Below are 26,639 nucleotides of genomic sequence, written 5' to 3' on the forward strand. Positions count from 1 at the left end.
CTCCCAGCATTGGACAAGAGAGTCTTTCAAATAGAGGGCAGTCCTCTAAAAAGAGGAGACACGGGCACCCTCGTCAATGGCGAATAAATGTGTTGGTGCTGAACCATGAAATGCAGTCAGTCTCAGCTCAATGGTTACTAGAAGCCAGAGAAGGTCTGGTGGAACCCAAACTGCAGCCAGGAACATCATCCCTCGTGGCCTCTGGCTACGTGAAGAGGACAGACAAAGGATCCTCCAGCTCCTGGCACATAGGAGTGAGCTCCAGGGGACAGAAGGAGGGACAGTGCTCTCCCTGTCTATCTTTCTTTCTTTCTTTCTTTCTTGGTCCTTCTGATTGAGCTCTTTAAAGAAGGGGTTGACAACAGGCCTCCAGGGACACCTGTCCTCTAAGATGTCCTTATTCTCACTCCATCTTCTTCTTCTGCATGAGCTGAAGAGAGTGGCAGGTGAACAGTTCAACTCTTGTAACTCTCTCTCTCTCTCTCTCTCTCTCTCTCTCTCTCTCTGACACACACACACACACACATCTCTCAAGCTTCAGTCAAATCCAAGGGTAAATTGTTAATGGGTATTTTTTTAAGATCACGAGGGATGAGCAGGTGGGGAGGCAGCAGAGTGATCGAATGAAAGCTGTCTAACGGAAAGAAGAAGAAAAACTCAGCCCTGTTGTCTACTTCACAAAAATAAGATAAAGTAGAAAACATCAGCTCCCAAAAATATCCTAATAAGCCCTGAGAATGAGGCAGAAAAATGGCAGCTTCTTCTACATGAGAAGAAAACTTTTGGGAAATTGGGAGGGCAGATTTCAACACACTGCTATGGTCGTCATGGAAATATCCTCTTCAAAAGTAAGCACAACCTTTGGGCTGCCTTTATCCCCACAAAAGCCTAGAATAAATTCAAGAAGTTGTGGACTTAAGAAGAACCCAGGCTGAGGAGACCAACCTTGCAAGGTCAACTGAGGTCATCAGAGGAGTCACTCCTGGTGGTTCTGTATGGACCTGCGGTCCATTTGGAGTCCATTCGGAGTAGCGCATTGGCCTCCTCTCTATGGAACTCCCTGCCCGTTGATGTCAGGGAGGCACTAACATTATTTTGGTTTTAGGGCCTGCTAAGACTTGTTAAATAAGCCTTACCTAACTAACCAGCCACAGTTGGTTAGCTGTTATTAGATATTAGATATTAGATATTAGCTGGTGGCTAATATCCCCTTCCTAGGTAAAGTGCCTGAGCAGGTGGTTGCAGGACAACTCCAGGTACTCTTGAATGAAACGGATTATCTAGATCCATTTCAGTTGGGCTTCAGGCCCGGCTTTGGAATGAAAACTGCTTTGGTCGCCATGTGGCATGACCTTTGCCAGGAAAGGGACAGGGGGAGTGCAACCCTTTTGATTCTCTTGGACCTCTCAGAGGCTTTCAATACCATCAAACATGTTATCCTTCTGGATAGGTTGTCTGGGTTGGGAGTTGGTGGTACTGCGTTGCAGTGGTTCCACTCCTACTTGGATGGCCGATTCCAGAAGGTGGTGCTGGGGGATTATTGCTCTGTGCCATGGCACCTAGGCCACGGAGTTCCACAGGGCTCTATTTTATCCCTTATGCTGTTCAACATTTACATGAAACTAGTAGGAGAGGTTATCTGGAGATGTGGGCTGAGGTGTCATCAATATGCGGGTGACACCCAGCTCTACCTCTCCTTTTTATCAAACCCAGGTGAGGCAGTGGCTGTTCTGAATCAGTGCCTGAGCACAGTAATGGCCTGGATGAGGGCCAACAAAGGGAGACTCAATCCAGACAAAACAGAGGTACTGTTAGCGGGTGGTTCGCCTGTCCGGTAGGGTGATGTTTACCCTGTTCTGGACGGGGTTGCACTCCCCCTAAAGGATTGGGTCCGTAGTTTGGGGGTGCTCTTGGATCCAGAACTGTCACTTGAGGCACAGGTGGACTCAGTGGCAAGGTGCACCTTTTATCAGCTTAGGCTGATATACCAACTGCGCCCTTATCTGGACAGAGATAGCCTAGCTACAGTTATCCATGCTCTGATAACCTCTCATCTGGATTACTGCAATGCATTATATGTGGGTCTGCCTTTGAAAATGGTCCAGAAACTTCACCTGGTACAAAAGAGGGCAGCCAGACTGTTAACGGGGCCTGGCCAATGAGACCACATTATGCCAGTCCTTTTTCAGCTTCACTGGCTGCCAGTCCATGTCCGGGCCCGATTCAAAGTGCTGGTTTCAACATTCAAAGCCTCAGCCATTTTCAGCCCTCTCAAGAGGGAACTGAGGGTAAAAAGTGTGAGAGAACCCTTGCAATAAGCTAATGGAGACATGAGCCGCACATTGTTTGAGGAAAAACTACATTCCGTATTTATTTTTGACCTGTTTGTACTTCTCACTTTTGTTATTAATTCCACAATGCAGCTTTTCTCGAACTACGAATGGGTAGAAAGTATGAGAACCCCTGCAATGAGCTAATGGAGACATGACCATGCATAGTTTGAGGGGAAAATAACTGTTCCGTATTTATTTTTGACCAGTTTGGACTTCTCACTTTTTGTAATGAATTCCACTTCACAGTTCTTCTCGAACTATGAATGGGTCAGGTCCCAATGACTGGCGTTGACTACATGCAGGGAACGGAAATGAACAACTCCACAGCTTCTCCTCTCAGAGGTTTATCCTTTGTCAAATTGCTTGTGGTCATCTTCAGCCAAACTGGACTAAAGAAAGCGTTCAACCCAGGCCTTCATAAGGATAACATTGGGCAATGTCCAGCACTTGCATTTATAAAGGATGTCCACAGTGCATGTGAAAATAATGCCATCACTGATGGGGTCTGTGTAGGCTATGCAGATAGGTGTTTCACCATTGAGGTGATCATATCAAGCTTACTGGATAGGTCCCAGCAACCTCAGTAGGACACATCTGCTCTAGCCTTCCCCAGTCTGGTACCCTCCAGAAGTGTTGGACCGCAACTTGGAGCAAATCCCCAGCTAGCAATCACGTTATTGCTAGATAATTAGGCACTGTGTTTAGAAGAACTTCGATCATTCTAGACAAGATGGAGAAGTGTAAGGAACAGGAACCGTAAGTCCATTGGGCATATATGGAAAGCATTGGTCATTGTGTCCAAAATGGTCTGCTAATCAAATTTCAGAGAAGCAGGCTGAGGTGAATGGTTGGCAGGGCACCTGAGAAATCAGGTGTTTCTCACTCAGAGTTTGCCAAATCCCATTTCTTTACACGTGGGGGAGGCTCATATGGTACTTCCTTAACTTGGGTGAAAACTCAACTGCTGCACGGTTGTGGAACTCTTGTTTACCATCTCCTTAAGCAATTTTCCTTACATGCTGTCAATAGCAGTTCTTCCACTTCAGTTAACCAGTCTGGTCTCATAAAAACAACACTGCTTATGCTCATGAAGATGGTCAAAGCTGGCTTTGTTTAAAAGAAAAACCACTGGGGAAAACAAGATCCCAGGAGCCCGTCCCTTGGGTTGGAACTGGGGAGGGTGTGTGTGTGGTGCGGTGCTTTGGGGAACGTTCAAGAGCCAGGAGCTGATCTGAAAAGGACTCAAAGCAGATCACTTGCTACATGCAAAGCAGATCCTGGAAACATAGTAAAAAAATAGTGCTTTTATTGGCAGGTTCACAAGCAGAATCCATTAGTGCCTAATATCCTGCAGGATAGAACAAAAATAAAAATAAAAAATAAGATCCAACCCATGTCATGCTTCTTCTGACGTCACGTCCTTCCTTCTGTTTGCTGTTTTCCCTGGGTTTAAACTGCTGGCAAGCAGGACGCGTGTTCCAAGTAAATGTCTCTGCTGTAATACAAGGTTAGAACGTTTCTGACTTAATATTTTTTGCCTTGCAACCTATTTCCTCGACACGCAGCGGCATCCCCTGTCCTTTGGGAAACCATCTCTGGTTCCTAGTTCATCACGTAGAGTGCTAGCATCGTCAATCTCCGTGGAAAAAGAGACCATTATAACTTTTTTGTTTGTTTGTTTTTAAGTAAAAAAATATCAAATATAATAAATTTATGAAAGACCATTCACAACATATACATTAAGTGTTACATTGTTGCTACAGCAGCTACGCGATTCCGCCCTCTCCCGCTCTTTCTTGTCGTTCTCACGTCCTTATTATAGAATGCAAGGTTGCCGTAAGTAAACGCACTAATATAAGTAAGACCTGAAAATGAAAGTATGCGGTCAGGTTTTATCTGTGTATAGATATAAAGTATTTACTGTGTTACAGTCTAGCATCTCCGCCGTGACCCTGCGCCGAATTCCCCGCCCCCGCCCCTGTGCATATATAAATATAAACATTGAGCAAAGTCGAACAGAGCAGGGTCAAAGGTTATGGCTACATAACGCAGTGACACGCCCCTCGTAAAGGGTTCCCTTCCTCCCTGTTTCCTTTGCGACTAATGTTTTAAAAGGCTGCTTCAACTGTTGTGTAGTTACAGCATTACATTCTGTAAACAATATTTTTAAAGTGTCCCGAACGAACGCATTTAAACGATGGACTCTCGATCTCTGTCGGGCGATAACTGACCGTCTAGCGGCTCGTCGCTTTTGCTAGAGTCCGTTAACCGTAGCGGGAAGTTGTCACTGGTGCCTCTGGTGACACTGTCGTAGGAAGGAGGGAAAGACGTGGACGACAGAGTTTCTGACTTGTCGATTGGCCTCCCGTAGTTCTCGCTCATCATGGACGCAATGAGGCCTTCCTTCTCTGGCGCTTCGTCCCCAAGGGGGCAAGCTTGTTGGCGGTATAAGAAAGAGGCCTGCCGGAGGGAGCGCTGGAATAGGTGACTCCTGAAGGCCCTCTGGATGACAATGGCAGAAACCTCTTCCTGTTTCCGCCTGAGTGTGGTCGTGATGGGTTCGTATGAAATCTTCGATGGGTTGGCGGCCATGAATTTTTCCTCCATCTGGATTTTAAGGGCATCCATCTCCCCAGATTCCCCCAGCACTCGTTTGGTGAAAGCAAACAAAATGTCTAAACAATGGATCCGATCCCCACTCACCATGGGGAGGTCCATCGCAATGAGCTTAATCTTGTTTGGTTTCGCGATGCGTAACGGTTCTGACAGAGCGTCCGCGAAATTGGAAAGTACAGCATACTCAATAAATTGAGTGGCTTCAGAGTCAAACTTTTCCCAGATTTCATAAAACATATCAAAGTCGTCCTCGCTTAGAGGTTCTGTACTTTCTTCAGTGGCAACACTGAAGTTCTCTAAAATAATAGCTATGTACATGTTTACAACAATGAGAAAGGAAATAATGATATACGTCACAAAGAACAGAATCCCCACTGCGGGACTGCCACAATTTCCCTTTGAGCCATTGGTGTTGATATGGCTTGGATCACAATATGGCGGCCCAGTGTTCAAAATGGGATTGAGTAGACCGTCCCAGCCCGCCGATGTGGTGATTTGGAAGAGACAGAGCATGCTGTTGGCAAACGTCTGGAAGTTGAACATGTCGTCAATCCCATACTCGTGCTTGACGTAGGCAAAGTTGGCCATGCCAAAAATGGCATAAATGAACATGACCAGGAAAAGTAGGAGCCCGATGTTGAACAATGCAGGGAGGGACATCATTAAGGCAAAAAGAAGAGTTCGGATCCCTTTGGCCCCTCGTATAAGTCTCAGTATCCGACCGATCCGAGCCAAGCGGATGACTCTGAAGAGGGTAGGCGAGAAAAAGTATTTCTGGATGATGTCAGACAGTACAGAGCCTGGGGAGAAGAAAGGAAAAGAAGAAGGAAAAGAAAGGATGGTCCAGTTAGAACGCTAGCAAAGATGGTTGAGTTTTGGTGTAAAACAACCCAGATGTCCAAACCAAGGGCATGAACCATTCCTGTGGAGTAGGGGGACGGTGGAACCTCTTTCCGCCTAAGGGTCAAATTCAGTTTTGGAGAAGCTCTGGAGGGCTGCATTCTAGTGGTGGGTGGGACTGAAGGTGAAAGGGGTGGAGGGAAAAAAAAACAAGAACCTATTTCAGCTTAAACCACTTACTGCCATTTCAAACTTTTAGAATGAGGTGAAATGAGCAAAAGCCGGAAAACAGCTGAACGACAGGCAGTCAGGGGGAAGGGGGATGGACATAGCCATATGAGGTACCCTAGAAGCAAGCCAGATTTGATGCGTAAGCTTGGGGTTCATCACCACTGCTGTAGACGCTTAGTTGAGCATGTGGGCAGGGACGAAGATTGAACTCAGTTGAGTGCTTCTAGTCCTTGAGTGGCCCTCAGTAGACACATGCAGGTATATGTGCAGGGGGTTGGACTCGATGGCCTTTGAGGCCCCTTCCAACTCTGCTATTCTATGATCTCATCCTGGTGCCCTCTGCGGATCAGGAGTGCTGTTCGTAAACTCAAGAAGAGCCACGCTGGACCAGACCAATGTTCCATTTCGTCCTGCATCTTGCTTTCCACAGACTCAAACCAGATGTTTCTGAGAAGCCCATAAAAATAGATTGAACAGCTATTGATAGATCCATTACCCACGAGGATAGTGCATGGCTTATTGATGTTCATCTTAGTGAGTAACCCCTGGGGCAGAACGCCATGGAGGAAATCAACCTCTGGCTGTGTAAAAGGGAGAAGCAGATGGGACTCCCGACCTATGCAATGGGGACCATGCTACAATGCACATGCACCCTGTGGGCATGTGCCAAGGGCCAGCCAAAACAATGAAGACAGTCCCACTGGCCCATGCTCGGACTGGAATGGATATTTCACAGGAAAGGATGATGACACCATATTTCCACATTGGGAGGTAAACTTCCTATGGGAACATCACCTTCGTTGACTGAACGTTTACACTGCGTCTGTCTCAATTTTTCAACTTAGCTGGTTGAAAGCGAAAGCGTTGGTGCTTCCAAAACAAATTCCATCCTGATTTTACTTCCTGATCGGTCAATGACCTAGCTAGCTGCAGTCCTTGGGAAAGGACTCACAGCCTGACCCTAAGCGGGTTTGCTAATAATAAGCCCCAGTCAGGGCCAAATCAGACGTGACGTTAAATGCGCAGCGCATAAAAATGCACATAGTATCCTCTGGGAGGGATGTCGATAACTATCCAGATCGCTGGAGGTGGGGAGGGGGGAATTTAACACTTCCCTCCCCCTGCTGTGGTCCTGAGGAAAATCTGAATCTGTCATCTGCATGGGGAGAAAATCTCCCATTGGCACTGATGGGGGATTTCTTCCTGATTCAAATAGCTCCAGAAGAGCCATTTTTTTTTTATCAGGACCATAGCAGGGGGAGGAAAGATTAAACCTCCTCTCCCTGCCTCCTAGGATTCAGATAATGATCAGTCCCAGCAGATGAACCCCCCCCCCCCTTTGGGGTTGAATCCAGGATGTGCCTTACACAAGAGGGAGGAAGCTTCCATGAGAAGAAGGTCTCTGCTCATGGAAGGTCCCTCCGCCCAGTTCTGGTGGATTCGCCCTTCCTGCTACACTACAGATCACCCCACTCATCAGAGTCTCCTTTTCAGGGGGCCAGGAGAGGCTGCCGTGGGGAGGAGGGGGTGGTGAAGTCCACTTCCATCAGCCCAGCTGAGCCAGAATAAAGATCCCTGCAAAGAAAGTGGCCGCAGTTATGAATGTATTCGACGTGGGGTGAGGTTGCAAAGCCATCCCTATGAGTGGCCATGTTTTGACATGGTCATCAATCTTGTGAGTGTCCCATCACACCTCCGACGTGTGATCGTTACTCACTGCCTCCAGGAAAACCTCCAAATGATGGGGTGAGTCAGGAGGTGATGAACTGCTATCTAGATGGGCCAGAGACATTGCTGGAACATTCCAGAGAATGCTCAGCATCCCACAATGTGCTATGTGCCACTTTGAAATAGTCACACATTCCCATGAGGGATTTTGTATTCAAAGGGAGAGCCTTCAACCCTCTGTTCTGAAGCCATGTTGGAACACAATGCTCCAGACCAGGGGTATTGAAACTCTTTCACCGCGAGAGCCGAACTCAATTTCAGAGAAGTTACATTCCAGTGGTGGGCAGAGCACAGGCAAACGGGGGTGGGGCTAAAATTACAAACCCTCCCATCATATTTCAGCTTATTAAAGCTCTTACAGCCAGTAACTAAGGCTTAGGAGAGGCATTTCAATCTTTTAGTATGGGAGGGGGGGGGAAATGCACAAAATTATTGATGATTGGAGTGGGAGGAGGGAGGAGGTCAGAGGAAGGCGGTGTGGCTATCTGGGGTTCCCCAGATTTGGCCCCAGCCTGGAAATTCTGTAGCCCTGATCTCGACAAACTATTGTTCCTAAGTCTGTACTTATTCGGTTTGACCTACCTACAATTGATAGAATCACGACGACAAAATCAAATATATTCCAGCCATTGGTGAAATAGTAGTGCCTCAGAGCCACCATTTTGAACATACACTCCGCAGTGAAGATGGCAACAAAGACCATGTTGATTTTATAAAGGATGTTCACTTTTTCGGGGCTCTGGTCATCCGTTTCCACCATCATGGTGACCATGTTTAGGCAGATAAGGAGCATGATGAAAACATCGAAGGCTTGATTCAAGACAACATCGAAAATGAAGCCTTGACACTTGTTCTGGAGACATTGGGGAGACACAATTGTTAGTAGATCAAAGTAGCCAAAGTCAGACAATACCAGATATTTGGACCTGTTTGTGTTTGAAATGAAGGATGGAAACTTCCTAGTTGCACAGAATGTTTCTGCAGGTTAGTTGTCTGAAAAACACACACAGTGGCCCCATTCAGAAGACACCTTAAACCATGGCTTTAACCATGGTGGTTAAGCCAGAAAGCAGGGCTGTGTTCAGAAGACACCTTTAACCATGGCTTTAACCACGGCGAATAAGGCTTTTTTAATTATTCACCATGGTTAAAGCCATGGTTTAAGGTGTCTTCTGAACAGAGCCAGTGTCAACGTGGTCCTGGCATCTACCTCAAGCCGTTGTTGGCTGAAACAGACCTTGGCCACTAAGGCGGCAAGTAAAAGGTGGACATAATTTGAGAAATGTTGCTCTGAACTAGGATATTTTGTGACTTGCTTCACCCTCCAGCTCAGAGCAGGAGTGAATTATTGAACAGCAAATGCCTGCATGGGGCCATTTTTCTTTTTTTATGACTGGTGATGGATACCTGATGGAGCATCACTTCCAGCATGAACCAGTTTGTACATTACGCTCATTGTCCAAGGCTCAGAAGGTGGCAACCAAGAAGGGTGTCTTCTTGGTGTAACACCCCACCCCCCAATGATGGGATGAAGTCCCCAGCAAGGCCTGCTTGGTGCCAACATTGTTACCTTTTTAGACATTTGGCAACATATGATAAGTCTTTAATCAGGTCACAGGATATTGCTCTGATATGTGTGTGTCTATCTGTGTCTGCTCTGTTTGTAGCTAAACCGTTTTTATAGTATGCACAATACTGCATTGTAAAGGTTTTTAGCCTTTGTAAGCCACCCAGAGAACTTTGGCTATTGGGAGGTATAGAAATGTAATAAAATGAAATGAAATGGTGCTTTAAACTGCCTTAGGAATACAACTGAAGGGCATTGGACAAATACCTATCATAAACAAACAAAGGAACAACTCAGGGAACTATAAAGAAGATGATTCTTAGGGACATTATTATTATTTTTTGCAGAGGGGCAAATTCAAAGACAGCCTTTGAAGACTCACCAATGGTCGTGGGATGGGTTTTTGGGGTTTCTTCGATCCCAGTTTTTTCATGGCATTATAGTATTTTTTCTGCTCCTCTGTCATAAAAATGTCTTGTCCACCTAAGTATAGGAGGATAAAACTAATATTATTTTGGATGTTAAAAAAAGAAGAAAAACAAGGCAGAGATATTGAAGGTCGTCATGACTTGCTGTTGGTTCCCCTCTATTCCCAGTGGCATTTATTAAACAATCTCACAAGGCTTTAATAAGGACAAAAAGTGTTCATAGCTATCTGGGAGAATCTGCATTGTTTACATTAAGTTTGACCACCTGACTTGTTTACATTGATCCTATCCAATGTAAACAGTTCTATGAAGTAGAAGACGTGTCAGTTGCATTATCTTTTATTACTCACCTGATAAGCACAAAATTGCATAACTAGAGGAGTTAGTCTATTATGACAAACCATTGAGCCAAATGGGCCATTGGGTCAGTCCCCATTTGATTGGAACTAGATTGGGTAGCTGTTATTCATAAGGATGCATTGAACTTTGTATTGGATACCAGTGTTTTGAAATACATCTTGACTATGGATACAGAGGGTTGGATCCAGACTTAGGGCATGTCTACACCAGGGTTTGTTCCCGGGGTCATCCCTGGATCATCCCTGTGCATTCAATGACGCACAGGAGATTCTGGGGGCAGGCAGGGACGACTTCTTCATTTTCATGGGATAACTGGTTGCCCAGTTATCCCAATTTTCCCTGTGGTCCCGCGACCATCCCAAGGATGACGGCTGGTGTGCTGTGCAGTCCCGTTGCCTGAAATGGGCATGGAGCCACATGGGGTGGCTCCGTCCCCGTGGGTGTGGGGGGCAGGAATTTTGCCCTCTGTGGGATGGCAGGGGTGGGTGGGCATGTTTTTTTAATTTACCTTTTTTGCCACACACACACGTCTCCTCTTCTGTTAAAAAAAAAATATGCTGGCCGCGACGTCCCTCCTTATTTCTGGGACATCGCTTGGCTGAATAGACACTGGGGGAGGATCGTGGAAGCAGGTAAGTACGCGATCCTCCCCCCTCCCTCCCTCTACACTCTTAGGTGTAGACATGCCCTGAGTAATATTTAGATTGGACCCAATGAAATCAAAGGTCACAAGTTGTGATGCTCTACTTCAGAAGAGCAGTAGTTCAGTGGTAGGCATCAGAGCACTGGTGAACAAGTCAGGTGGTCTTGTTTACGAAGAGCAAAGAGCAGCCAACTTGGGCACCTCAAGTATAGGTTGATATTGTGGGCATCACAAGCATGGTGGCCTTGACTATGGGGTGTGAGTTTTCACTGGTATGTTCCATGCATATGTATTTTTGGTCATATGACCATGGGAAGCTGCCTCATACTGAGTCCAACTATTGGTCCACCTAGCCCAGTATTGTCTACTCTGGTTGGCAGAACAGTGGCAGAGGGCTTTCCCATCACCTTGATCATTTCAACTGGGGATCAAGTCTGGGACCTTCCAGATACCAGGCAGATGCTCTACCACTCCATAGCAAATAAGGCACTACTTATCTTTTTCTTCTGTTGATTAAAATTGTCAATGATGACGCCAATGAAGAGGTTCAGAGTGAAGAAAGAGCCGAATATGATGAAGATCACAAAGTAGAGGTACATGTACAAGCTATACTCCCATATAGGCTGCTCCTCGCGCTGCCGATGCCAAACGGAAAAAGCAAGAGAAGAGAATGAGAACCCACCAGCATCTTAATCCAGGCTAACATGCAGGCATGTTGACTTAAGGGCACAACCTATGCATGTTTAGACAAAACAAAAAACAAAACAAAACAAGTTCTACAACTCCAAGAATTCCTCCCTCCACTTGTCGACTGTACACACATCTGTTGTGCAAGCTATTTATTTATTTATTTATTTATTACATTTTTATACCGCCCAATAGCCGAAGCTCTCTGGGCGGTTCACAAAAATTAAAACCATAATAAAACAACCAACAGTTTAAAAATACAAATACAAATTTCCCCAGAGAGCTTCTTGGGCGGTATAAAAATGTAATAAATAAATAAATAAATAAAAATACAGTATAAAAAGAACAACCAGGATCAAACCACGCAGCAAAAACTGATATAAGATTAAAATACAGAGAACAGTAAAATTTAAATTTAAGTTAAAATTAAGTGTTAAAATACTGAGAGAATAAAAAGGTCTTCAGCTGGCGACGAAAGGAGTACAGTGTAGGTGCCAGGCGGACCTGTCTGGGTAGCTCATTCCACAGCCGGGGTGCCACAGCGGAGAAGGCCCTCCTCCTAGTAGCCACCTGCCTCACTTCCTTTGGCAGGGGCTCACGGAGAAGGGCTCCTGTAGATGATCCGGGCAGGTACATATGGGAGGAGGCGTTACTTCAAATAACCTGGCCTCAAACCATTTAGGGCTTTAAATGTCAATACCAGCACTTTGAATCGAGCTGGTTGCTAGTGCTGGGCCGAATCCTGGTCCCTATTTTCAGGAACCTTTTCTCTTCCTGCAAAAGAGGAATGGTTTTTTCTGCCTGTTTCAGAGGGAAGGGGAGAATTTCAGGGAATTTTCTCCTTGGGTTTCCACATACCTTTCAAAAGTGTAGCCTATTGTTTAGGGGCTTTCTTTCTATTTTTTATTTTTTTAAAACACCCACCCACCCACCCACCCACCAGGCACTTGGAGGAGCCTGGCAGATCTTCCTGAATGCCTATTGGAGACCATATGACCTTGCATTCTCCCATAGGCATTCAGGAAGAACTCCTGGGCTCCTGGGGATGGGTCAGAGGAATGAGAGGGCTTTGGATCTAGTGGATTCAAAGGGCTCATCATCACCTGCAGCCCTTTGGGGACTGGGGAGGGACGATCACAGAGTTTTCCACTTCTGGGATCGTCCCTCAGGGGCCACATACCAGCAAGTTTTCCTGGAAGTAAAGAGGATGGTCCGGGGTGACATTTTTTCTTTAATAAAAGAGGAGACATTTGCACAATTGCGCGGGCACGATTCTACGCGAAGGTGAGATTTTTTTATTTTTTAAAAATTAAAAAAACAAACTCGACACTGGAAGACGCCGAGCGCCATCCCAAAGATGGCGAAAATGCTCCTCCTCACTCCTGGTGCCCACGGACTCCACACACACAGCTCTGTGCCCATTTACTGAGTCCTGCGACTCATGGGGAAGAGGGAGGACCCCGGGAGGGAGAGCCACACCTTCCATGGAGGTCAGGATGATCCTGAGACGGTGGGAAAAAATGGGGAAAAAGCAGTCCCAGCTATCCCAGTGCTTGTCCCAGTGCTTGTCAGCTGTGCGTTATTTGGACAAGCAGGGACGACCTCGTGACCACCCCGGGATAAATTGCAGGCATAGATTAGGCCAAGGCTCCCCAGACACCGCAGTGCACGGAGAGAGTCTCCACCCCACAAGCCAGGGTTCCCACAGCCCCCCACCCTGAGCAGCTATTTCCTTTCTTTTTGCTATTAAGGCAGGAATTTTGGTATTCCTACCAGCTGAATAAAGCACAGTTAACTAACAAACACAATGCACATTAAATCAACATTTTCAATCTAAGCAGAAACGTCCAAAATGATGCTGAAGCATGCTGGGTGTGAGAACAGGTAACGTCGGGCATGATCCACCGGCAAACTCTTCTCCGTGAGCTGGACTGGAACAATGAGCGCTACTTTGCCTGTGGGAAGATCCCATTCAGTAGAAGGGCGGTTGCTCTGGGGGACTTCTCGCATGAAAGTGGTGTTTTTCTGGACAGCCTCCCAGAACTCGCCCAGCCTTTGCAGCAGGACTTCCCAGTGGATCGGGTCCATCGTTGGCAAGCAGGACAGACTGGCTCATAAAGCATACAGAGCAAAGCAAGACTCTAGAGAAATACACTTGATTTGAGCAGCCCACCTCTCGTGAATCCACCGCTGCATACATAATTTCCATCCAACCTTTAAAGGTTGCCTAGGAAAAAAGCAAAGAAACAACAACGTATGTAATTAGGACAATCATAATATGCATGTGTATTGCTTTATTGCTTTTGTGCTTCATTGGCAATACGGTGTGTGCACGTGCGGGCGTGTGGGTGGGGAATATTTCTCATGGCTGTTAATCAAATAACAAAACCACCCTGTGAATTTTGTCTCACTTAAGAGCATGGAGTTAGGTACTCAGCAGCTTGGTTTCTCTTACAGGAGACTCTTGTTAAAACAAGACCTTGGCTTGGATCCTGACAGGTTAATTTCAGGACGTCCCTGGAAGGAAAAGTGTCCATCCTCCCCTTCCCCCTTGAAGTTACCTGTGATTAGACAACGCCTATATGATATTGAACAACGATAAGGAAATTTTGTCCATGGTATGACTACTTTCCATCTCGCCTTTTTGAGACATTGGCATCTTATTTGCAAAACTTAACTGTTTTAAAATACAGACGAGCTTTTACTTATGCAAGACTGAATATATTTATTTATTTATTTTATTTAGAGTATTTTTATCCCACACCTCAGCCAAAAGGCTCTTGGAGCGGCTTACTATGTATCAATAAAGAAGACAGTGCCTACCCTCAGGCTTACATTCTAAAAAAAAAGACATGACACACAAGGAAAAGTGGATGGGGAGGGAAGAGGGAGAAAATAAAAGGAAATTAAGGAGACTGTTTAGGCTGGTGGGAAGGCCCTGCTCCGTCCTCTCATCTCCCAATGGAGGGGCAAACCAACAGCTCCTTCTTCCCCACAAGGTGAAGATGTTAGCCCTGTGTGTGTGTGTGTGTGTGTGGGTCCAACTGAAGCAGGCTCTGATGGTCCCTGCCTGCTCCAGTCTCCCTGATGATATTGCCATCAGCTGTACTTGAGGTCCAATTTAAAAGAATCCCATTGGAAAACTGCATCTGCCCATGTGGAGATGGCAGTATTGAGAAAGTAGCTCATGTATTATTATTTTGTACTTTTTACAGAGACTTGAGGAAAGAGGTGATCACTCCATTACTGTTATCTATTCCAGGGCGGGCTGTTATTGCTTCTGTGTCTTTCCTTCTTGCAGACCAAAACAAGCAGGTGACAGCAAAAACTGCAAGATTTTTAGCAGGTGCTATCAAAATAAGATCTACCATCTTATCAGAGTCTTAATTTCTCCCAGCTCCTTTGACTGAACAGAAGTGTATTTGTTTTATTTACCTATTCTTATTTTATGTGTAAAGACTTGTATTGATTTTGGAATTTGTATTTAATGCAATTTTTTAGAATGCAACGTGGGTAATTTTGGTCAAGCACAATCTTGCTTTTATTCTTTTGTACATCTCATTTCAAAGGCTAAGGCCTGTGGCCGATTCAAATAAAGGAATTCATTCATCTGTGATGATGATTACCTGTGATCACCTTCTCACACCCCTCTGAAAGACTCGGAGGGCTAGGAATGGGATCCGTGGGGCTGATGAAGGGAGGAAGGACAAGAAATGTCCCTTCGGCGAAGTTTGTTAAGCTAACTTATTTTAGGATTGAAATCCAATTTGGGGTGATACCTCCTCAGTAACCCCATCCCACCCCACATTGTTCAGGAAGGTCCTAGAGAGGTGCTTTGGGTGTGTGTGCGGGCTGGTGTGTGTATGGGTGCAAATGGTTGGGAGGGGGAAAGGGGAATTATTATTATTAGTAGTAGTAGGAGTAGGAGTAGGAGTAGGAGTAGGAGTAGGAGGAGTAGGAGTAGGAGGAGTAGGAGTAGGAGTAGGAGTAGGAGTAGTATTTACATTTATATATCGCCCCGTAGCTGAAGCTCTCTGGGCAGTTTACAAAGATTAAAACACTGAACATTAAAACCGATATACAAAATTTAAAACCATAAAAAGCATAAAAACAGATCAGATAATATCCATTTCAAACAACTATTCTGGGTCAGTTAAAACTCAACATATGGTGTCAGATGCCTGGGAGAAAAGTCTTGACCTGGCGCTGAAAAGATAAGCATGTTGTCGCCAGGCGAGCCTCATCGGGGAGATCATTCCATAATTGGGGGCCCACCACTGAGAAGGCCCTCTCCCTTGTTGCTATCCTCTGAACTTCCCTCAGAGTAGGCACCCAGAGGAGGACCTTAGATGTTGAGTGTAATGTACAGTTAGGTTCATGTTGGGAGAGGCGTTCTGTCAGGTATTGTAGTCTTCAAGTTAAAAGAAGTTTTCATAAATTTCTTTAAATCACTTTATCTTCAGATACAAGATTATGTTTTAAAAGAAAAATGTTTTTAATACTATCCATTTATTTATTTATTTATTTAAAGCTGCATTTAAAACCAGTATTTTGGGGCAGGAGCCCTGCCCTCTTTTGTGTCTGGTCACTCCAGTATAGTTCCCACAGCTTTAACTATTGTGATGAAGAGGGAATTTCACCAGGTGCTGCCTGCATACAAATGACACCTGCTGAAATTCCCTTTTCTATACAACTGTTAAAGATACAGGAGCCTTCTCCTCCTTTCCATAGGGTCAGCCTATTGTCAGTGCGCTTCAATACCGCTATAAAACAGTAGAGTGGCTCCTGCCTTTTATATACCACATTCATACTGCTTTCATAGTGCAATATCCTACTTGGTGTAGATTAGGCTAAAGTCTTTACACCAGGGACACTGAGGCCGTAGCTAGACCTAAGGTTTATCCCAGGATCATCCCGGGTTCGTCCCTGCCTGAGCACTGGATGCCCTGTGTGGTACTTAGATGAACAGGTTTGACCCCAAGACAATCCTGGGATAAACCTTAGGTCTAGCTACGGCCTATATCTTTTTCAGCCCTAGGGCCCAATTCATTTCCAGAGAAGTTCTTGGGGGGCCACATTCCCCCAAAGGCGGTGGAGCCAAAGTAATAACATAGACCCTTGTCAGACGACACGCTAAGCCACAGTGGTTAGGCATTTTGAGCTAAACGTTATGGCTTAGTGTGTCGTGTGAACCATTCCTAACCATGGTGGCTACATAACCACCATTTAAACATGCTCATGAACAATTTGCTGCAAAAGGGTTAGAGGCCTAACCATGGCTTATTGTATTTTCTGAACAGGCTCATTGTAGTTAAAGCTCTTACTGCCAATAACTATGCCTTAGGAGAAGCATTTCAACTTTTTAGAACGGGGGGAAAACATGCAAAACCTGGGAAACCACCAAACCATCAGTGGTTGACGGAAATCATGACTATATGGGAGTCCAGGAGAGCCAGAGTGGGACCCTGGGGGCGGGGGAAGGGCAGATGTGACCTGCAGACCTGAGGTTCAATACCCCTGTTATATACATTCATTTACCAGAATGACAGCGACCGCTTTTGCAGTTGCTCCCAGACTGGTAAAGGAACTCTGTAATCCTCTGCCCACGTGGATACTTCTGACACCATTGTGAGCAACCACATGAAAGCATGGATGCCAAAGTATACAGGCCCACTGAATGGTTTATTTGAACAGTCCATCAGAGCACGCAACCAGCAAGCTGGCCAAAAGTCATAGCTGCTCTTGAAGGGTCATTTTATGGGGCTGGAACCATTGGGGGCGGGGGATGGGGGTGGGTGGGAGGAGAGGCTATCCACACCATAGTCCCTCAATCACACTCCTGATCTGAAACGGGGTACATGTTTCCAAATAGCATGGGTGAAACACGGGCGTGCCTTTGGCATGGGTGAAACATGAACACAGGTGGACCCATTCATGATATTAAAAATAAAAGTGTTTAGGAAGCTGGAAGATACAACAGGGCTGTTTCAGTGAAACAAATGTGGTTTTTTTTGTGTGTAATTCCATATATCGATCTTTTTGCAGGTGGTTGAATCATTTCTTCCCCTTCTTCCTGATGTTTCTCTAATCCAGTGGATGGCAACTGGAGCCTGCGCCAGCCTCCTTTCCACTTAACAGCTGCTTCTCCTCCTGCTGCTCAAGGAGATTTGGACGGGAAGAAAGAGGTCATACTTGGTCAGTGGCATGCTCTCCCAATGACTCTAATCGCTCCTTGTGCCTCTCTTCCACTGGCAAAGCAATCTTGTATCTCCGCATGACATTTCCACCCTGGGGTATTGTTTGGGCTGGATTCCAGCCTGAGTATAACGGAGGCATTTAAACACACACACACACACACACACACACACACACACACACACACACACACACACTCCACCACTGCCCAAACCTAACAATCTCTGGACGTCATATTTGCAGTTTATGAGCTGATTGGCTGATGATAAAATATTGTTGGGTTCCAGAAGCTGTCAATGGAAAAAGGCCCCAGCAGCAAGATAATCGAAAGCTCAGTTGGACTTCTGGAATCCTTCGCTAGACACGTCTGCAAAGAGGCAGTGATATCACGAAAGGGCAGAAAAACAAGGATAGGGAGAAAAAATTATCGGGGAATTAGTAGCCACTTACAGCCCAGATCTGGAGGTGGTAAGATCTTCACGGGAGTGTTATGTGATATTATCCTGCCTGGACTGGTTCCAGCAAAAATACCTTCCGCTATTGAAACCAACAGAGGGGGTGGCGGAAGAGATTAAAATGCTGATAAATTCAACGCGGGGCAAGCCTACAGCTGGTGATTCAGGCTTTGCTTAGAAGGGGAGGGTGGTCTATGCACTTGAGGCTTAGAACCGGTGAGTTGTGGCTGACTATGATTCAAAAGAAAAGAAAAGAATGCGGGTGAAGCGACAGAGGAAGGCAGCGATCTCCAGTCTGTGCTTTAAAGCAGAAAAGGGGGCCCAATGGACCAGGAATAGGAATGCTTAAATTGTTCCGTATTGCTAAACTGGAGAGGCCACGCAAGTATCGCCCCCCCCCCAAAGCGGAAACGCATCACTCAAAAAGAGGACAAAAGAGCGTGCCAATTTGCATACATTTTGCATATGCAAATTTATACGTGAAAGTGACAATTTAGAAAGAATATGTTATTGAAATACAAGACAGCTGTCCAGGTGATCATTGCTGATGGGGTACTTCAAAGCCCCCCAGGCTCCATCCCTTTCTATGGTTTTATTTCGTGCGACGTGCTGGGCTTGACGAATCCAAGGCTGGAGTTAAAATTGCAGGAATCGCAGGATTCTTTTAAAACATTAACAATCTCAGATATGCAGATGACACCACTTTGACGGCTGAAAGCGAGGAGGAGCTGAGGAACCTTATGACGAAGGTGAAAGAAGAAAGTGCAAAAGCTGGGTTGCAGTTAAACCTCAAAAAAACCAAGATTATGGCAACCAGCTTGATTGATAACTGGCAAATAGAGGGAGAAAACGTGGAGGCAGTGACAGACTTTGTATTTCTGGGCGCAAAGATGACTGCAGACGCTGACTGCAGCCAGGAAATCAGAGGACGTTTACTTCTTGGGAGGAGAGCAATGACAAATCTCGATAAAATAGTTAAGAGCAGAGACACCACACTGACAACAAAGGTCCGCATAGTTAAAGCAATGGTATTCCCCGTAGTAACCTATGGCTGCGAGAGCTGGACCATAAGGAAGGCTGAGCGAAGGAAGATAGATGCTTTTGAACTGTGGTGTTGGAGGGAAATTCTGAGAGTGCCTTGGACTGCAAGAAGATCAAACCAGTCCATACTCCAGGAAATAATGCCAGACTGCTCACTTGAGGGAATGGTATTAAAGGCAAAATTGAAGTACTTTGGCCACATAATGAGAAGACAGGATACCCTGGAGAAGAGGCTGATGCTAGGGAAAGTGGAAGGCAAAAGGAAGAGGGGCCGACCAAGGGCAAGATGGATGGATGATATTCTGGAGGTGACAGACTTGACCTTGGGGGAGCTAGGGGTGGCTACGGCCGACAGAAAGCTCTGGCGTGGGCTGGTCCATGAAGTCATGAAGAGTCGAAAGCGACTGAATGAATAAACAACAACAATTTCTTTAACCAGGCTTTGGACTGACAGCTCATCAAATACTGTATTTCTTCGATTCTAAGACGTACCTTCCCCCCCCCCATATAAATATCTCTAAAAATGGGGTGTGTCTTAGAATCATTGGTGTGTTTATTATTTCTTAGAAACAAAGCTTTTTTTCTGTTGGTGGTACTGAAATTAGTGTGCGTCTTACAATCGATGGTGTCTTAGAATCGAAGAAATACAGTAGAGGATGCTTTTGAAATAGAGCACTGCAGGACACTTGGCCGCCCTATGCTAAACTGGCCCTCACTGTGCCTCCCTCTGCCTCGACCTGACAGTGGAAAACCCCACCATTTATTGTAGAGAACGTTACCGTTATCATATACCTAAGCCGCTTGCAAGACCTTTGAACTGAGCTATCCAGCTACTGGCATTTAGCAAAGATACTTTTGATATAGCAAGCTCAGCTCTTGGGAACTTTCCCTTAAATTCTGATAATTTAAGTTACAACCAGCCAGAAACTAGACAAAGCTGGTAGATGAGAAGCAGGATGGAAAAAGAGGTGGCCAGTCTTGAAACTGTCAATGACCCTGGTTTTCTAGGTGAGGAGTTTGGTAGGTCTGCACTACCCTCGCCGCTCCCTGTAATATCATATTGCCTTTTTCAGCAGTATTGCTTTATTGCAGGATGTCACATGTCAGTTAAAGCCATTTTGCAACAGTTTTTATAGCCCTTGGATCTGTTTTTTTACATGCTACCCTGAGGCCAGAGTTAGTTGCTGTATCATAATCTTAGTGATGCAGGAGGTTGAGCTAAGGTCCATGGATACACTGAGACAGAGAGATGTTTTGTGTCTGACACACTTTGCAGAGTGTTTTGTAACTTGGGTTTATCATTTCAGGGTGTACTGCTATGGTCACAGCACATATTTTTCTCCCTAGGCTTTGCTAGAGCTCTTGATGCTGTCTGCAATTCTGCGTGGAGAAATTCTAAAATCTGCGGCCTTCGTATATTATGCAAATCCGCTCAATTTACATATATTTATTTAGCTTATTCTGTTTACTGGCTGCTACAAGATGTGGTGATAACCAATTCATCTTTCCCCATGCAACTTCCTACACTGCCTCCTACAAAGTTCTGGAGGGTCCCCCCAAAACTCCATAGCAATGGAGGGAGGGGACATAAGAAATTTTTTTGGGGGGGGGAATTGCAAAAATCGCATCCCCCTTTCTACGAGCAGGAGCATTCCATCATCAGAACTTCACTTACAGATCTCTGGATATGTCTCATTGCCATTCCTCTGGGTTCCACTTCCTTTCTAAGGTCTTTATAAGTTCAACAGAGACCTTGGAGAAGGGCCATGGCTCAGTGGTAGAGCGCATGGCTTGAATGCCAACGGTCCCAGGCCCTATCCCCAGCATCTCCTGACAGGGAAAGTCTCCTGCCTGGAACCCGGAGATGCTGAAACCAATCCGTACAAGTAATACCAAGCTAGAGGGACCAGTGGCTTCAGATATTCCTAAATATCTGAGCAGAGAATGGAGGCATCTATAATACTCATCATGTCCCTAGTTGCGCATGAACAGTAAGGGCATGTCTACACCAGGCGATATCCTAGGGATCATCCCGGGATTGTCCCTGTGCGTCTACCTGATGCACAGGGGATCCCGGGAGCAGGGAGGGGTGATCCCTCCATTTCCCCGGCATATCACCATACACCATATTCACGGGTTTTCCCGCGGTCCCGGGACGATTCCGAGGACCGCGGCTGGTGCGGCTGGCTCTCCTGGCTTCTTCTCTCTTCCCTATGAGTAGCGGGGGTCACCTGAGGTAAGGAGCTGGGACGGGAAGAGTCCAGGGCCATTGGGGTTAGGGTGGGGAGAGGGGAGAAGGTTTTTTTAAACTTACTTTTTAAACTTACTTTTACTTACTGTATTCTTAAAAAAAACATGGCGGGCACGACGTCCTCCTTCCTCCCTGGACAAGTTCCTCCCCCCTCCCTTCCGGATCGCCGGGAGGTGTAGACATGCCCTAAGATACCTATTTCACCCCCAGCATCAGCCAAGGCATATTTTCAACTGCTGATAACATTTATTTATTTATTTATTTATTTTAATTTATTTATTTATTTATTACATTTTTATACCGCCCAATAGCCGAAGCTCTCTGGGCGGTTCACAAAAATATAGAAAGACTATCATGCTTTCCTGGTATATCTTGAACAAAAGAACAAACACCCTCTTTGCTTAGTGGACAGCTTATTGCAGTCCCAAACTGTACTGTAGGCAGAAAAAAGCCTTCAACAAAGTCAGTGGTGTTTAATATGGAGAACTGGGGCCTTGCAAGTAGGTCTGGGGGACAAATTTGTTCAGTTCACATTTTAATGCTCACTTAGCTAACTTTGCACGTTCGAACCTATATGTGTACCGAAACTCAGTTTGCCTTTGAAGGTCACATTTCTTGGATTTTTTTCAATTCCAGGTTGGGGAAAGCTGAGCAAAAGACACTGGGCATCAGATTATCAGCATATTTACATGTTTATAAGCATGGTTTGGTTTCTCTCAGTTTCTCTCATCCCAAACCTTGAGAATTTTTCCAATCTTAAATTTTGGTTTGTCCTGAACTTTGAAGACTTTAAGAAAGGGGGGAAAAAACTTGCATGAAAATGTGCATTTCCCCACTAATACAAGCATTTTTGTGTGAAGTTTTGCATAATGTACACTTTTTGCAAGCAATTTTCCTAATATAATGCATTTAAATATTATTTTAATGAATAGATGGAATTTGTGTGCTTTCCCCAAATATATTCATTTCTGTATGCAGCAGTATTTGACCGGAGAAGCCCACTGCAAAATTCAGAGGGGGTGCGAATTTTGTTTAAGTTCACATCTTGATTTGAAACGGTGAAATTAGGTAAGTTAAAATGTGAACTGAATGAAGACACCATGGCCCCTACATTTCCACAAAGTTCTATAATGGGGACACCAGCTGGTGATCCATCACGAGCCCACGCAAGCTCATGTTTTGAATTTTGCTTCCTATTTCATTGTATGGTGCAACTTGCTATTTTAAGCCCCCGTCTCAATATTACTAATTGCAAGTAGGAAAAACAAACAGATAGAAAATGTTGGCTCTGAAATTGTGCAGCGTTTAGAAATATTTGGTGTGCCATGACATCGATCTATGAAATGCCCTAGTAAATTTAGCAGAAAGTTAGGAACTGCAATACTGCATAAAAAGGACACTCTTTTACAACGGGACTGTTCCTATCAGTATAAAAGATACATATTTGCTAGCTAAGCTTTTGATTCAGAAACGGGAAACTGGAACATATCCATTCTGGAGTCTTAAGCATGCAAGCTACTACGCACATCTGGTTGACCAGATATGAAGGTAAAGTTGGGCCCTTCAATCTAATTTTCTATTCTGAAGGTAGGAAGTCCCCTGTACACACTGGGCCTGTTCAGATGACCTGCTAAGCCATGGCTAGGCTGCTAACCCTTTTGCTGCAAATGGTTAGTGAGCGTGTTTAAAGCATGGTTATGTAGCCACCATGGTTAGGAATGGATCCTACAACACGCTAAGTCATGGTTCACATACATGCTAAGCCGTAATGTTTAGCTCAAAATGTTTAACCACTATGGGTCACTGAGTTCCCTTGCTGGGATTAGAAGGGGTGATTCTCATATGCATTCCTGTATATGCACAAGTCAGCTCCCTCCACGGAAATGAATCGTGAGACTTTCACATGCTTGCTCACGTCTGAATATACACAGATGCCTGGGTTGGGGCAACAGACTCCAGCATGAGCCTATCTAGATCCTTTTCTCCATGGTTTCTTCACTGAACTGCATGAAGGTCATAGAAGAGCATCCCAAGTGAGGAAGCCTGCCACGGGTTGAACAATTTCACCTTAGGTAGCCCTCCCAAGATTGAATTAAGAAATGATTTGCAACACTTCTCATTTTCACCTAATGCAGACCAGCCTTCTCAATAGGGGACCAATTCACTCATCAACTAGTTTCAACTGTTCTCAATGAAGCTCTGGCAGGGGGAGCACTAGGCCAGGGTGGAGCGCGGGTGCTGTGGGAGGCAGAAGGCAGATGGGGATTTAGTGGCAGATCCCTGTGTGATCTGTAGTGGTTCACCAAGGGCTTCTGATTCCCAATTGCCTAACCATAACCAACAACTAAAATGCTTTCCGCCTAAGTTAGGTTGCTGAGAAGGAATGCTTGGGGGTGGGTGGGGAAAAACAACCGCCAATATCATACTGCCCTGATACAAATTTATGGTGCGTTCACACTTGGAATTGGAATACTGTGTCCAGTTCCTGTCACCGCACCTAAAAACAGGCACTGTAGAGTTGGAAAAGGTGCAGAAAGAATACGATTACTTATTATTGTAATTTAATTTGTATTTTATTGTATTTAAATGTGTTGTCTGCTGCTCTGGCATCTCTTGATATGGAGTGGTTTATAATTCCAACAACAACGACAACAACAACTTTAAGACAAAATCTGTATGATCTTTTCCCCTTCAGACTATTGTCTTCCTCATCTCTGTGATTTAATCCACTGATCAGGTGCATCGGTCATATCAGAGATCAGCCCTAATAGTGGCAGGAACAAGTATTGGACTTACCACTTGCAGCAAAGCCAGGTATCCAGCGCCGACGTTGTCAAAGTTGACTCTCACTTTTGTCCAGTACAACTCTCCTGTGTCATTCAAGCTCTGGCAATTGGTCATGTTGTTGACAATAGTGTAGTTCAGAGGCTCATCGCCCTCCGTCTTGTTAATGCACTTCCCAAACTTCCCGGCAAACAAGTTGACTCCCATGATGCTGAAGATGAGCCAAAAAATGAGGCAGACAAGCAGAACGTTCATGATAGAAGGGATGGCGCCCACCAAAGCATTGACCACCACCTTTGATGAATGAGAAGAAAGTGTGCAGTTATTGTAGGGGATCTGCTGAAAGCACTGGAGGCCGCTGGCTCTGTTTTTGGCTGAACTGTAAATCCCATCTGGGATTCAGTCAGAACCAGCCAGAACTTGAAACGACCTATCCACGGCACTGAACCCATTGTGGGGATAGGGTTCAAGCACTTTTGGATAGCTCCTTTAGAGTTCTGGCTAGTTCTGACTGGATCCCAGAAGGGATTTATAGCCCCTCCGAAATTGGAGCGAGACCAGTCTCCACTGGCTATAAGCTAAGACTCCAGACTCTATACACTATCCTGACTCAGGCAGGGAGTCCTGCAGAAAGGCTGACTTAACACTGAATGTGTTTAGCAAAATGTGACAACTGTTTATAGCTAATGAAAGGTCCTTCTGTTTTATGTGACTTTGTTTTTAAGCAATATATTTTAATGGACTTTCCATCTGAGAACCTTCAACCATGGGAACAACCAGCAGCCCATGTAAGATGAAGATTTTGCATGAACTCAGCCTAGTAAAGATTGGGGCCTTAGCTAGACCTAAGGTTTATCCTGGTATGATCCTGGGGTCATTCTGCCTGCTCCTGGGATATCCTGTGTGTCATTTACATGAACAGGGATGACCCCGGGAAGATCCCGGGATAAACCTTAGGTCCAGCTAAGGCCTGGGTGACACCATTGATTATATTGAATATACTCTACATGGGCTGCTCTTGATGACTAACTAGTGACTAGGTCACCAGCTCCTGACCCAGAGACAGGGTTTCCTTGCATTAACAGCTCCAAGGAAAAATAATTATTCAGTTCTGGTTCCTATCGCAGTTGGTGAAGCATGGTGGGAAATGGCTGTACTATAGCACCAAGCTGCAAGCCAGTGTTCCCATAATTCAAAGTTTTGCTGACCTTGAGTTGTTAAAGCAATAGTGTGATCTCCTGATCAAGGGCTGGTTACAGCTGGTGTAGAATATGGTGTCCTGTTTCCAAGTTTATTCAGCCCATCAGAAGTATGTTACATGATATGTGGTTATTATCTTAATTTTTTACCAGCACAAATTTCTTTGGATGAAGCCGGCTATTTTTTAAATATATATATATATATATATATATATATATATATATATATATATATATCATCATCATCATCATCATCATCATCATCATCTATGATACAATCACAGACCCAATGAAAGACAGTGGCAGACATCATTAAGACAGTAAAACACAATAATTAAATCATTATGCTGAAAGCAGAGAAATTATTAAAATATAGCAACATCTCTGTTAGCAGTGTGTCTAGCATTGCTCATCAAAGACCACCATATTCTACACCATATCTTCAAGATTGCCACGGCTCCAGTGGACTTGATCAGGAGAACAAGGAAGAGGGCCCTCTTTGTAGGTAGCAAAATGATCTAAGGTCCCAATCTTGTGAAACTCAGATTCAGTTCACACCCTCAGAAATGGTTGTAGAGATGAATGATCCCAACCATGCTCAACCATGTGCTGACATGGACCGACGTAATGTGCAAACTGCACAATAGACAGCAGTTCCTGTGATTGTAGGGGGTCGTTCTCCACCCTCTACCACCATTGGAATTGCTGCTGACTATATCTCTGATCACCTGATTTACACCTCATGGGTTAGGTCCAGAGTTAGCCATGCTTAGAGCAGGTCCATTGAAATCTATGGGATTTAAATCATGAGTACCTTGCTTGTCCCAAATGTGCCCACCTGAGCGTGGGCCCCAGGATGGTTGGGATTGCTTTTGTGTACAGAAATGTGCCATGAACACTTTTAATATTGCTTTATAATGGTTTATAATGATTTTGACAACTGTTTGGGCCTAGGACACATTCCATATACCATTTTCAAAACGTTTTCAAAGTGTTATATCCTGCTCTGTGTAGATTTGGCCCGTGTCAAGTCTTCGCAGCACTGAGACCCACATTATATTTATGAATTTGTCCTGTATACAACAGGTCTATTCTTTAAGTCCACAATGGTGGTTCTACCATCATGAGCAGTCCAATCTACAAACTGGTTAAGATGGTATATTTTGCTTTTCCGATTTCAAACCCTGACACCATCTAAAATTTAAATACAATCTGGACAAGAATTTAAGATTAGAAATCAGTGGATCAATGAAATATGAGAAGACACATGGCAATCAGCAT

At 44.9% G+C, this 26,639-nt stretch overlaps 1 protein-coding gene across 1 annotated transcript in view; it reads right to left on the minus strand.

The window, feature by feature from the left end:
- Positions 1-4,523: 4,523 nt before the first annotated feature.
- Positions 4,524-26,639, minus strand: part of LOC134398778 (sodium channel protein type 5 subunit alpha-like) — a 297,293-nt gene continuing 275,177 nt past the window's right edge. Inside the window, exons 22-27 of the mRNA XM_063126285.1 lie at positions 24,172-24,453; positions 13,607-13,660; positions 11,240-11,381; positions 9,698-9,798; positions 8,331-8,601; positions 4,524-5,749 (exon numbers count right to left, since the gene is read on the minus strand). Coding sequence (XP_062982355.1) covers positions 4,524-5,749; positions 8,331-8,601; positions 9,698-9,798; positions 11,240-11,381; positions 13,607-13,660; positions 24,172-24,453 — 2,076 coding nt within the window. The remainder of the gene's footprint in view (positions 5,750-8,330; positions 8,602-9,697; positions 9,799-11,239; positions 11,382-13,606; positions 13,661-24,171; positions 24,454-26,639) is intronic.

This window comes from Elgaria multicarinata, chromosome 1, assembly GCF_023053635.1.
Source record: "Elgaria multicarinata webbii isolate HBS135686 ecotype San Diego chromosome 1, rElgMul1.1.pri, whole genome shotgun sequence".
Lineage (NCBI taxonomy): Eukaryota > Metazoa > Chordata > Lepidosauria > Squamata > Anguidae > Elgaria > Elgaria multicarinata.